The sequence below is a fragment of the Sycon ciliatum genome, chromosome 13 (assembly GCF_964019385.1).
Source record: "Sycon ciliatum chromosome 13, ocSycCili1.1, whole genome shotgun sequence".
In the NCBI taxonomy this organism is placed as follows: domain Eukaryota; kingdom Metazoa; phylum Porifera; class Calcarea; order Leucosolenida; family Sycettidae; genus Sycon; species Sycon ciliatum.
The window spans coordinates 23,216,338-23,229,489 of NC_088655.1; the positions used below are offsets into that span (position 1 = coordinate 23,216,338).

Genomic DNA, 13,152 nt, shown 5'->3' on the forward strand with positions numbered 1-13,152 from the left:
TGTACGTGCTTTGCAACTAGTTAATGGCTTATTTATTTATTTATTTATTACAGCATCTCATAGCACAGTGAGAACACCGGCCAATACAAAGAGAGAGGGTGTTAGCCAACCACGGCAAGGAAGGGAGAAGGGGAGGAGAAAAAAAAAGGAACCGGCATGGATAAGTAGGCTTGTAAACTAAACGTTTAGAGTAAGTGAATTTAGAGTTATAGAAGTACTTGTTCAAGTCCACATTTCTCACTTCTTGGAAGAGCCAGTCTCTCTGGCATCTCAGTATATGTCAGGCCCGTCGCACTGACTTTGGAGGTGCGGCGGCCATGGAAGGGGGGGGGGGGGTCTTGGAGTGTTCTCGAATAATCAGATCTACACATGTTCTTTCATGAGAAACCTGATCAGCTTCTCCCGTGTGGCGTGAGCTCTTGATGCTTACAAAATCCCCTTTGTTAACAGTTGAAAAAAAGAATTAATTGTAATTTTGTACATTGCCATATTGTACTAATGATCAGCATTGCTGTATGGATGATTATCGCCGATTCCCTCTGCAGTTTCGCCAATAATATCCGAAGCACCAGACAATATCACAATTGTCGAGGGTGAGAATGTCACTTTAACCTGTATGGCAACTGGGCACCCAGCTCCAAGCATACATTGGCAGTATAATGGTACTGATCTGCCATCGTACTCAAATGTTAGTATTGCTGAAGGTCCAGTGGAGCCAACCTACATCACCAGCAGCTTGAGTCTGGACAGCGTTGGGTTTGAGCAACGCGGTGCTTACAGATGTGTGGCCAAAATCAATGCCACGGGTTCCCGGGACGTGGAGAGAATGAGAGATGTGGCTAGCAGTGAAGGTATTTTGACAGTTTACAGTAAGTACCTTTCTGGTAGAAATATTCTTTGATGCAGGCATACGTTGAGCAATAACGTAGTGCTATGAACTGGTTATAGGGTTGCAGGGCAACAGCAAATTAAGACTGATACCTATTTATGCCTGTGTATATCTTTGTAAGGCATGCTATCTAACTGGTCTGTCGATGTGCTTGTCTCCTTTGTGAACCTGTACAAGTATGCCTGGTGCATGTATGTAAATTATTTACACCCTGGACAATTAGCCCATTCATGTTTGCCATGGGATATATATTTGTTTCGCCATGCACGTTCATGGAGATATATGGATGTTGTAGAAAACAAGACTGTTGCCGGCCATTTTGCATTGTCGATGATGCTTTTGTATATGCAGCGGAGCCACAACTCCAGTTCTTGTCAAGCGCCTTACACATAGAACCTCCTGAGCAGATCAACATCACCTGCACTTTCTCAAGTAACCCTCCTCCAACTGTTATAATTTCTGCTCCTGGCTACTCACAAAGTCAGATGTTATCACTGGGATTGCTACACACTGTCCAAGGTAAAATAATATGATGTTTCTTGCTGCCTAGAAGTATTGCACCTATGTTGTTTTCATAAATGCTTGGGCCATGATATCTATGTGGATCCACAGCTGCATGGTCATCATAAGGGGGTGGCAACATGTATAAGTGAAATTGAGCCACCATCAGTTCTTTATGCAGTACTTGAAATACACGAACGTGACAACCATTGGTTCCTCGGAAGTATGTTCAACTGACTTCAGTGTCTACCCATTACGCAGAAGTCAGGATTTTGCATAGCTCTATAGCTCACAACAGCATACAGTGCAAGGCCACAGTGGAAACCATGTACACAAACCAAATGTAATTTCCATTCTGCCAGAGATGTGTCATGACATGGTATATTTTGTAATCTTGGCTTGTCCGAGGAGGAACCAGACCCAGCTCGCCTACTCAAATCGCCACTGTGCTTCGAGGACATAATTATGGAAACGAGTTAAGAGTAACTCTCCACCACTGTAACTAGATACTATATACAGTCAGAAAGTGCGACAACTAGGCACAAAACTGACAGAGTACTGAGACATTCGACGTCCTGACACCTAGCTTCAACACATCTCCGTAGCGCTAACCGACAGCCTTCCAACTTGGAAGGTTCAAGGTTATGGAAAGACCAAAGAGGGGAAGGGAAGCGCAACGAAAACGAGCACAAGCTACAGTCTCAACGGAACAAAGAATGTCGATTGTCACTGGACGATGACGAGACCAGTAGGCGATTTGACAAAGCGGTCTAACTACAATTTGAAGCACAGTGGCGATTTGTGGCTGTGAAAGGGTAAACAGCTTCAACAGACTCCTTCCGATTCTTTCCTCATGTCTTACTCTACAGTCAACTTCGCTAATAACGACTGCGGATATAACGACAATTTGCGAATAACGACAGAATTTTCATGCCCAGAGCAAAGTCCAATCTAACTGTGACACATATAATGAGACTTCGGGTATAACGACACTTCGCGAATAAGGACACTTTTTTGATGCCCCGTCGAGTGTCGTTATAAGCGAAGTTGACTGTACTTGAGAAATCCTTGTCCATGTTTTCTCCCCCTTGCTGTATTTCTACATACAACCAGGAGTATATTCCAGAGGCATGCCTTGGAGTCAGGCAACACTACATCTAGCAGCAGCAAGGCGTTCAGACAATGGTACTTACACGTGTACAGCAATGACACCAGCTGGAAACGCAACTCAAGACACATCCGTTACTGTCTACGGTCAGTAGAATGCGTACTTTATCAGTGTGTTTACTGGACATAATCCTGACCAATTGCTACACCGTATTGATCTGATCCCGTGCCAAGTTCAAGACAAATTGTGACAAATCAGGTCGACAATTACTGATCACCAGCCCTCGGAAAGTGTGGAACCGATTTGGTGTATGTGTTTAAAGAATGCTGGAGGGTTAATGTCACTCATAGTGTTTCTGATTTCATTTTTGTTACAGAGATACCTGATCCTCCCCGACCGGCTACAGCGGTGCAGAATATTCCCTACAATATCACTATTGAATGGACAGAGCCACAAGGCAATAATGCTCCCATTTTAAGCTACAGGATTGAGTAAGTTGAAATACACTGATTTACGCATTGTGAATATAGCAAGTATTCCGATTCTGGGCTACATAGTCTGAAAGTGCATGCTCTGGGCCTGTCTGAACAGACCAAAAATACAGAACAGACCGAATCAGAAACTGTCTTGTCTACATTGTCATTGAGCGAAGCTTTTCTTTTTCTGCAATCGTCCATCATATGCGGGACATGTGCATAGCACAGATGATTCCCTGGTATTCAGTACAGATTGAGAAGTGAAAGTCGACTACTATGGAAACTTCAATTAATAATATTTCAATTTTTCTCACAATCCAAGGCCTCCTAGTTGATCCTTCAGTACTGTTTTTTTGATATACAGGATAACGTCTTATGACTGTCAAGGAAACAAGGAGGAAATGTTTCACAACACATCTGCTGGAGTGCGGTTGGCAACATTTAGTGTGTTGCCAAATCGGCGGTACGAGTTCCGTGTGCAAGCCAGCAATAGAATTGGAACAGGAAGCTTCAGCCCCCAGTTGTCTGTTCACTCACATGAAATTGGTAAGGACCTGTGTGATTTGCTTGCAAAGAAAACATCTACAGGTTAAGGAGCTCACAATGTATTCCATTTTTCCTTCTCCATGTACATCAAACTTCACGGTGTCTGCGATGACAAGAATTGAAACCAATTCTAGTATATGAACCCATGAATTGCAATCGATGGTCCTGATGTGTGCATACCGTAAAGTCGCGGATAAAAGCCGGGTTTGCATACAAGGACATCGCGGATAGAAGCCTGAAAATCAAACGGGTCAAATATAAGCCTTTCGCTCGTAGAAGCCTGGCTTCTATGCAAGCGCGGATTGGGTAGGTCAAGAGTGCATGCGCTATGTACAGTGCATAGTTAATCTGCCGCCATACCGGTAGTCAGTGGTAGATCTACGCGTGTCGTGCGTAGAAGCCTGGCTTCTATGCAAGCCCGGATTGGCCGATGTGCATACAAGGCTGGCAAAAATATCAGTGGTGCATATAAGCATGGTTTACATTGAAGCCTGATGCAGAAAGCGGCTTATGTGCTTATAAGCCCGGCTTTTATCCGCGACTTTACGGTAAACCCAGTGCAGAGGAATGAATTACTAGTGATTAAATAATTATGAAGTCAGCGGATTACTAGTATGTTGGACACCGACTCAACACAGGGTGGAGTTCGGTATCTACATTGCAATGGCATTCTAAAATGACAAATGAAGAAGATTTTTGGTGATTCTTTTCCTTGACCCTTCCTCTACAGAACCACTGCCTGCCCCAGCCAGTGTCAAGGTAGAAGTGATCAGCTTTGAGTCTGTCAACATCTCCTGGTCAGACATCAACTGTACAGAGCAAACAGCACAGACGCAGGGATACCGTGTGTTGTACAAGGACCTATTGGTATGTAGGAGCAGCCCGGCTGGAAATCTACTCTAGCTGCATGTGGAGTACATAATTGACCATATACGCATTCATGCATTCAAGCCCCTGAAGCCGCTGAGTGTCAACATAGTATTGGCAAGGCAATATAGCAGGACAGCAAGCAAAACCTGACATGTAGTGCTGTGATTGATGATTGTTGTGTGCCTTCCACCAATAGCTTATAATCAACAGTGTGGAGAGTTTTGCTGCGAGAAGTATGCTCATTGATGCAGATACTGAAAACCTGGAAACCGTTGCGATCCAGAATCCTTCGCAGTTTTTGCGATAGGTGTGAAATTGCCAAATTGAAGCAGGCATAAAATGTAGAGCTGTGGAAAAAAACTGCGGAAATTGACTCCGATCGCAAACATTTCCAGATGCAAATTTGTCTGTGCTCGAAGATCGCAAACTAAAACTGACACAAAGGTTTAAGGGTTTACAGTAGTAGTTGAAAAGGTCTGATGTAGGGTCTTAGCAGTTCCATATAGATAATGGATTTGATAGAGTGTAGGGCATCTACCACAGGATTTACTGGGTGCTAGCTGGGTGCTAGCAGCCGTCATGAGTTCCCTTGGGAACGTGTATGATATTATCCTTTTTCCATCTTGTTTCTACAGGCATCCAACTTTTCATCTGTGGAAGTGTCAAACCAAAGCCTTTCATATGTGCTGTCAGGCTTGGACGCACTAACGTTCTACACATTCCAAGTGTGTGTGCTCTCGACTACAATGTGCAGTGCTGACAGTGATCCGGTTCAGGCGAGAACCTTGGCTATAGGTCAGTCGTATGTGTCTCAATGTCCCATTCCGACACAGCAAGCTCAATGTCTGATTTTTCTCTCTATTGGGCTCTTAATGCTCGACCCACACCCCATTATAGAAGTTACAGGATCATAAAAAATAAAAAATAGCTTGCCGCATATCTCTATTCTGTTTCAACTTGTGCTGCATAGCACCTTTGCATTGAATACATTTTCCGGACTACCAGCTAGTTCAACATTGTCACATCTCATCAGTGGAGCTCGGACCTACCGGTTAAAGCAGCCAACAATACACTTGTCATTAATGCCTCAAAGCTCAAAGTCAGAGTGATCTAACTAACTACTTTTTCCTTTGTTCCTCAGGAAACCGCTCTCCACCTGAAGCACATGCACCCAACAATGCAGTAGTTGGAGTGGAAAGTGAAGCAGTGGAACTGTTTGTGAATCTCACAGATGCTGGCATAGCCCCGTTACCCAGTTCCAACATTACTTGGGTGAAGGTAAGAACTCAGCGTGCAATGAAGACCACACGTGCATGATCCCTTGATTTTCAGATATCCGTCTCTTTTCATTACGGAGAAGTGATTTACCGGAATAAGATCACGGGACGAGCATCTGTGGGATCATTTGTACTCTTGTGAGCAATGTTTAGTCTTGTCAGCAATGTGCATTATTGTCAATGTTTCGATCCTGGGGAATAAATCCTCTGGACAATTATGTCCCGAGTGTCCTATTTACCTTGTTTTTAACCATTGTGCTTTTCTTCCAGGTTGTGAATGCTACATTTGAGGCAGCAGTCAACGCCAGCATCTCCTCAGATGGCCTGACACTGAGCATACATAGGATGCACTACACGGATGCTGGAATGTACATAGTCTATCTGAGACACTCAGCAGCCGTACTCAAAATCAATTACACCATACTCTATGAAGGTGAGCAGGCATAGTACAGTCAGACCTGTGACTAGCGACCACCCCTTGGGACCAGAGAAAGCGGTCTTTAGAGGCAGGTGGTCCTTAGTTAGAGGTTTGCACCGCAGAACCATAATTATATGAATGTAAGACTGTACGTGCCTGGAGAAGTGGTCTGTGGTACCAGTCTGGCCGCTAGTCTCGGTTGTCTTTTGTTACATATCTTCTAGTGGTGTGCTATAACTTTCTTCGACTATAACACTGGCTATCAAAATGCATGGCAAGTTGATGTGTCTTGTTCACAAACGTTTCCAACATAATCCAGCCAGTGCTAAATGAAATAGCACCCATTGTATGGTGTTGGCAACACCAAAATTCGTAATAGGAGAATCATGCAAGACAGTGGCACTTAGGTCGGACCTAAAATCTTCGTTTCCATCCTTCCTTTCTTAGTCCTTACACTGCTCGTCTTAGCTCACAGGGAAGTGGCAATTTCCATTGTCAGTGTCCGTACTATCATATGTAGTACTGTAGTGTCTTGCATTAAAGCCTATCTCATATAGAAGCCTGGTTTGAATACAAGCCTGATTTTCAAGATGCATGTACACTTTTGGCAATAACCCTGTTTTAATTGTAGACACACATAGATTTTGTTTGAATAGAAGCCTAACTCTGACATCTGCTTCTACAGGAATAGGTCTGGCGCTAACCTATCGAGGGCTACAGGGCCTTTTATCTTAGGGTCTGAAGAAAATGCTAAAAATGGGGCCAATGTAAAGCTCCACAACTTCATAGTCTAGGCAACTAGGTTGTTGAACTGTTGTGAAATGTTGTTAATACATGACACTATGGTAACTGTGCTAATGAAGAATTCGTTTGTTTTGTTGGATTTTAATAATATATTACCAGAACCGGCTCAAATACTCCGTGGACCTGAACTTACCAATACTAACGAAGGGAGTAATGTTACGCTGGAGTGTGTTGCTCGCGGCATGCCAGCACCAGCGGTAGCATGGTATCATGAGGGGAGTTTGGTCAGCAGTGACCTATACGGCACTGTGACATATGCGGATGCCGTCACTACCCGAAGGGGTACGCAGGGAGTATGGTCGGTGTTGACCTTGGACAATGTCACCACTCTGAATGCTGGAATCTTTCGTTGCGAAGCTATCAACAAACACTTGCTGTCAGCAAGTTCCTCTGCCAGGCTCAATGTGTACAGTGAGTATCCTTGAAAGGAAATGCACAATACTTTTCTTATTGGCTCACATTGAAACATCTCATCAGTCCTTGTTGTTCCTACAGATGATGCCTTCCAAACAGATTTTTCCACAAAATGTCTTGTGAAATCCGCACCTTGTCTGAGGGTAAATTCGAACCATTCTGATTAGATGCAGTTCAGAGCTGGGTTGCTGATAGGGTTATGACTATTAATAATTTAGTAATCTTGCTGGGTGTGTGTGCATGCTTGCTTGTTTGTACTGCCAGTGTCAAACTGTTTACAGGGTGTTAGCAGCCGTCGTGAGTTCCCCTCGGCAACAGACACGATAATGTACTTTACTTGTGGCCTGATGATCGTAGTAATACGTGAAACTCAGAGTTGCGACACAGCTTCCAATCTCTCTTGTATACATGTACTTTTACTTTGTCATTGAGTGCATTGTATTTTCGTTTGAAAGGTTGCCCTCGGTGTATTTTGATATGTTATTATGCTGCAGTACCGCCTGAAGAGTTGGCCATACAGCCAAACACGTCGCTCACAGAAGGACAAACAGCGCAATTTTCCTGTCAAATGTCGGGATTTGACACACCGCATGTCAGATGGTACCACAACAAAACACGGGTGAGTGATAAATCCTGGCCGCAGTTAAAAGCAAATTTCAGCAGACTTCAATGTGGACCTAAGTCTGCAGGCTCTCAAACTATCTGGACTGTGCATGTATGAGGTGGGGTGGGAGAGTTTAGTGGAGCATGTTTTTTTGTTTCAGCTTGTACTCCACTCACCCACCATCCTAGGAGCTGCATGTGTGTGTTTAATAATAGGAGCAATCATTGGGACATTGAAAAAGCAGTCCAAAAGAATTGACTCTCACACAAGCGAGACAAGAAGCACATTATGCTTACCCTAAGTACCAAAAATTTCAAAAATCATAATTATTCCGAGTTGACCAACATGTCTAAGATGCTAAAGATACCATACTTTCCGGAGCATAAGCAGCACTGCGGTATAAGCCGCACCCAGGTTTTTTCACCAAATACAGACATTTACCAATGTTACCTCTGTTGATTTGATCATTGTAGTGTAAGCCAAACAGACTTTTTTGGCGTGACTTGCTGGTGCTGAAGGTGTGGCTTATACTCCGGAGAATGCGGTAGTTCTCCCTGGCCCTGAGGCCGATCAAAGATCTGGCACATGCTTGTACACTACTGATATACAGTGCTGGCAACTGGAATTCTACCCCTGAGCGGTGTGCTCACATCTCAAAGACCCAACACGGGATAGTTAAACTACGAAATAGAGACCGCTAGAATGTGGAAGGGTCGGATTTCAGTTTCCAGCACTGTAGTACACGTATCTGTGCTTGTCTGTTTGTGTCTAAAACTGTGCAGGTTATCACCACACTAACCAATCCCAGGGTAGCACTGTCCAATGGTAGCTGGAACTTGACAATCAGCTCTGTTGTGCGCAACGATACTGGGACGTACGGCTGTGTGGCGGAGAATGGCAATGTGACGGCTGGATATGGTGGTGTCACCGCAGGTTCTCAAGCACTGCTCACAGTACATGGTTAGTCCTTAGACAAGCTGCTGGTTAGTTGTTGCAAGCTGTGTATTCATCAATTCCCGAACAGTGAATGAATATAAAGACTGCAGTGGAGTCTACAAATTCAGTCAACTACAGCTGTATTACATTTTCTAGTGGAATAATTCTACAATAACTACCTTCACTGACGAGAGTTTTATAGCTGTACGAAGGAATTCAGTACTAATGGATATGTCGCTTTGTTGATGATGTGCCTTGAAAACGTGTTGATGTCGGCTTGAGAGCGCAGTTGTGGTGTGGAGGTTGAAGAAAAAGATGTACTATTGTTACATTTACTGTCGTTTGGACAGGTACATGTATGGCGTTGCCACCTTATATCTTGGAATATCAGATGTGTATTGCGGCTACAGTCACATAGTCTGCAACGAGCGACCACCACTTGTTGCAATCAGAAAGTAATCTCTTAAGGCAAGTGGGTTGCTATTATTGTTATGAGCATTCCCACTTTGAATTGTGGCAGCAGTATGCTGGGTCCAGAGCAGAAGGGTCCACACACACTGAGTGCACAGCAAGGCCAGCAACCCAAGGCTCCTTTACTTCTCAACGGGTTTCAGTGCCGGCTACAGTAGATGCATTGCGCACTGCCACAAGCAGCCACAACTCGTCAAGTTTCTTTCTTTTCAGCTTTATGTGTATTTCGTGAATGTGTGGTGTTGTGTTTAAAACCAGTGCCTCCCAAGATAATATTGCCACAGAACGGAAATGTGTTTGTCGTCAACCAAACCGGTGATCTGGAGTTGGAGTGCGTCGTGGAGTCGTTTCCAATGGCAACCGTCACTTGCTACTTTGGCAGCAATATTGTTACTCGGACTCGTGATGGGACGATCATGACCAATGAGTCATCAGTATACAGTAAGTATGCACTCAATGCCTGAAGTGTTAGAATTCATTTTCATCACTGGTCTCTATGCCCTGAGGAAATTTGTTTGAAAACCTGCTAAAGGATTTGTAGCTCCAAATAATGAATGACATGGGCGACGGGGTCTGAGAGATTTGGAAGCACCTTGAGGAGATTTCGTGTTCATTGCTATATCGATGCAGGGAAAATTGTCCTTTGCGTTGCAGTACGCCTCTGTTCGTGAAAGCTCAGATAACTGTTATTGCTGTCATCCTGGTTGCATACAGGTACTTCATCCCAGCTGTACACAACTACATACCAGCTCAGTGTGAGCAACATCAGTGAGAGTGATGCAGGACAGTATGTATGCATCGCTACGGTGGTTGCAACAACTGGTGTTCACGTGGACAGCATCAATACTAGTCTTACCGTGCAAGGTAGGGACACAACCATATACAGTCAGACCTCGTATAACCGCACACATCCGTTTTCCCCAAAAATCCGGTTAGGCAAGGGAAGCGGATAATCAACTACACATACTGTATGTATGCATGGCACATGCTGTATATCGGTAAACAACGATTTTCTTCCGGATGGCAAGGAATCCAGATAAACGAGGAGCGGACAAGCGACGTCTGACTATAATCATACTACAGAATGAATAGCCAATGTACTGTGCGGTATACACCTAGCAGAGAGCGCAGATATTAGCCCGGATTCGAGTAGAATGTTAAAAGATACAATGATGCTGTATTCCCTTAGCAAAGACTACATGCAGCATTGATGGCCAGGTAACGAACAATCAGAATAGGATTCAGTATCTCAGAGTTGCACACCATGTGACAATACAATGGCAATGTGTGCAGCGTGACGATACACTGTGTGTAGAGACAAACATCATGATATGTACTGTTTGTATTGACATCTGTAGATTCAATTCTCCCACAACCATTCCCTGACGAATATAGTAGTACAGGTCGTCCCTCGTTAATACATAATCTCTGGGACTTGACAAATGTTATGTATTAACGGGGTTTATGTACTAAACGGAAGTGTACATAACTTGCTTGTGTACCAGAATTTTTCACTTTTTTCAACTTTTCTGAGTGTTTCTGGCTACCATGACAAGAGAGCGAGATATTCTTGATTCCCTCGATATAACATAAAAATTATGTTATAACGGTGACAGTTAGTGAAGAATCTACAGTTCACATGATACATGCCCAGCCGCGCCTGTACAGTCACTCGGGAAAAAACAGAGCTTTGTCGGTTTGTGATGTGCGCTCTGATTTCTGAGCTAATTGCATCCACAAGTAGAAACTAGAACACAATGTGCCTCTACTGGAAGGCCAAAAGACCAACAAATTATGTACTATTGAGGTAGGTGACATGCGGGTACAGAGAAATGTTATGTACTAACGGGGTTTATGTACTAACGAATTATGTACTAACCGACAAAATTTGTATGGAAGTGACCACGTTTCGTCCGGGACTTGAGATTTCTTATGTACTAACCGGACTCGTATTAACGGGGGACGACCTAGTAGTACTAGCAGCACACGAAGCACAGAAAGCCATATCGCTTCGACTAGGCCTTTCGTACCATTACTTTTCAAGACGAATTCAATTAAGGACTTGATTGATACTTTGTTAATTATAACCGGCACTTTGGCGGTCAGAGCATTGGCAAAATTACACTTTAAAAGATAACGCTAGTGTAGTAGCATAGTAATAGTACTAGCGGGAATGAGACTTTTTCTAAATTTTTTCACATTTCTTTCTCCAGTTCCACCGGTTGTTCAGAGAGTGAGTAATGCCACCCAGGACAGTCTTGAAGCAAGCAATGTCACATTCAGTTTTGCGTACACAAACTCCCCACAACCACAGCCAAGCATACAGTGGGCACTGCCCATGGCCAGTCCGAGATTTGAAGTTTCAACGAACAGGTAAGACACCACCATTGCACCGCACCCCACTCGAGTGAACAGTTTTCAGCACAAGTATTGATGGAAAAAATTGTGTGTTGCTCCCTACATGAGAGCTCGCGCTATTCCTGCCGACTTGAGTTTTCACTTGACTGACTCACGACAGGGTATCGCCGAGGTCGCACCAACCTCTTCTTCACAGTATTGATGGAAGCTGGAAATATTCTTTTCTCAAGACTTTATGCCCAGAGGCGTTTTTATAACTATCATGATCACTATTGCCAGCAATGCTTCCATTTTCATAGCCTTTTAATAATAATAATCAATGAATGGATATTTCCCCGGTGTTAATGTGTGAGTGCAGGATGTCTTTGACTATTCGCAACTTGTCCCTGGATGATGCCGATACCTACGAAGTGTGGATTAGTAATGCAGCAGGCATCACTTCGCTCAGCTTTACAGTCGTTGTTTACGGTAAGAGTTCACTAAAAAAACTTCAAGTTTATGCTCCATGGTGATTACGCTTTCTTGAGGGATGCACACTGCTGCTTGAGGAAGTCCGTTCAAGGGAGTCAGTGAGTAAGTGAGTCAGTGAGTCAAGGAGTCAGTGAGTCAGTGAGCCAATAAGTCAGTGAGTCAGTGTGTCAGTGAGTCAGTGAGTCAATGAGTCAGTGAGTCAGTCAGTCAATGAGTCAGTCAGTCAGTGAGTCAGTCAGTCAATGAGTCAGTGAGTCAGCGAGTCAGTGAGTCAATGAGTCAGTGAGTCAGTGAGTCAATAAGTCAGTGAGTCAGTCAGTCAGTGAGTCAGTGAGTCAATGAGTCAATGAGTCAGTGAGTCAGTGAGTACCCAGGTAAGTGAGTCAGTGAGTCCGTGAGTCAGCTTTCCGCAAGTAAGTGAGTCAGTGAGTCAGCTTTCCGCCCTGGACTAGTGAACATGCGGTCTCTGGTCTTGGGCTGTACAGCGCCACGCGTGTAGATGACTGACACGATCACGATCCCATTTCAACGAGCAGCAGAGTGTGTGACGACTGTGTGACGCATTGTGAATAAATGCTCTCTGCCAGAACATGATGCAAGTCAGGGCCACTATCACTATCGACAAATCCCGAACCTCATTCCCTTTCAATGTCTTACGTACAAGACGACTTTTGCTAATTTGTGTCAATTTTGTCTCCGATTCACATTTTTATAAATATCTATTTGAAATTTTCTGCTTGGTGCTCTCTTTCCATTCCTGTACAGCATTACCCCGCATTACCAGCCCTGCTGATGATGCAGTGTACATTGTCAATGTAACAGACGTGTTCCAAGTCACCTGTCACTCTGAATCGTATCCTGAAGCAGCCGTCTCCATCCTGAACGGCACTGATGACCAAATATACAGTTCCAAATATGCAGCGATCACGGAATCAAATGGTACGTACATACACTTTGGTGGTGCATGTTGGGACACGACGAGGGCATTGTATTCCTATTGCTTCGCTGC

General features: G+C 44.0%; 1 protein-coding gene across 1 annotated transcript in view; it reads left to right on the top strand.

Annotated features, from left to right (window-relative positions):
• LOC135829396 (hemicentin-1-like) overlaps positions 1-13,152 on the top strand; it is a 137,617-nt gene that overhangs the window by 29,652 nt on the left and 94,813 nt on the right. The window contains exons 35-51 of the mRNA XM_065341804.1: positions 546-869; positions 1,241-1,408; positions 2,504-2,644; positions 2,875-2,989; positions 3,339-3,520; positions 4,251-4,387; positions 5,026-5,185; positions 5,532-5,668; positions 5,938-6,100; positions 6,989-7,300; positions 7,798-7,922; positions 8,690-8,867; positions 9,573-9,755; positions 10,029-10,178; positions 11,528-11,687; positions 12,031-12,140; positions 12,909-13,082. Of these exons, the coding sequence (XP_065197876.1) occupies positions 546-869; positions 1,241-1,408; positions 2,504-2,644; positions 2,875-2,989; positions 3,339-3,520; positions 4,251-4,387; positions 5,026-5,185; positions 5,532-5,668; positions 5,938-6,100; positions 6,989-7,300; positions 7,798-7,922; positions 8,690-8,867; positions 9,573-9,755; positions 10,029-10,178; positions 11,528-11,687; positions 12,031-12,140; positions 12,909-13,082 (2,919 nt within the window). The remainder of the gene's footprint in view (positions 1-545; positions 870-1,240; positions 1,409-2,503; positions 2,645-2,874; positions 2,990-3,338; positions 3,521-4,250; positions 4,388-5,025; positions 5,186-5,531; positions 5,669-5,937; positions 6,101-6,988; positions 7,301-7,797; positions 7,923-8,689; positions 8,868-9,572; positions 9,756-10,028; positions 10,179-11,527; positions 11,688-12,030; positions 12,141-12,908; positions 13,083-13,152) is intronic.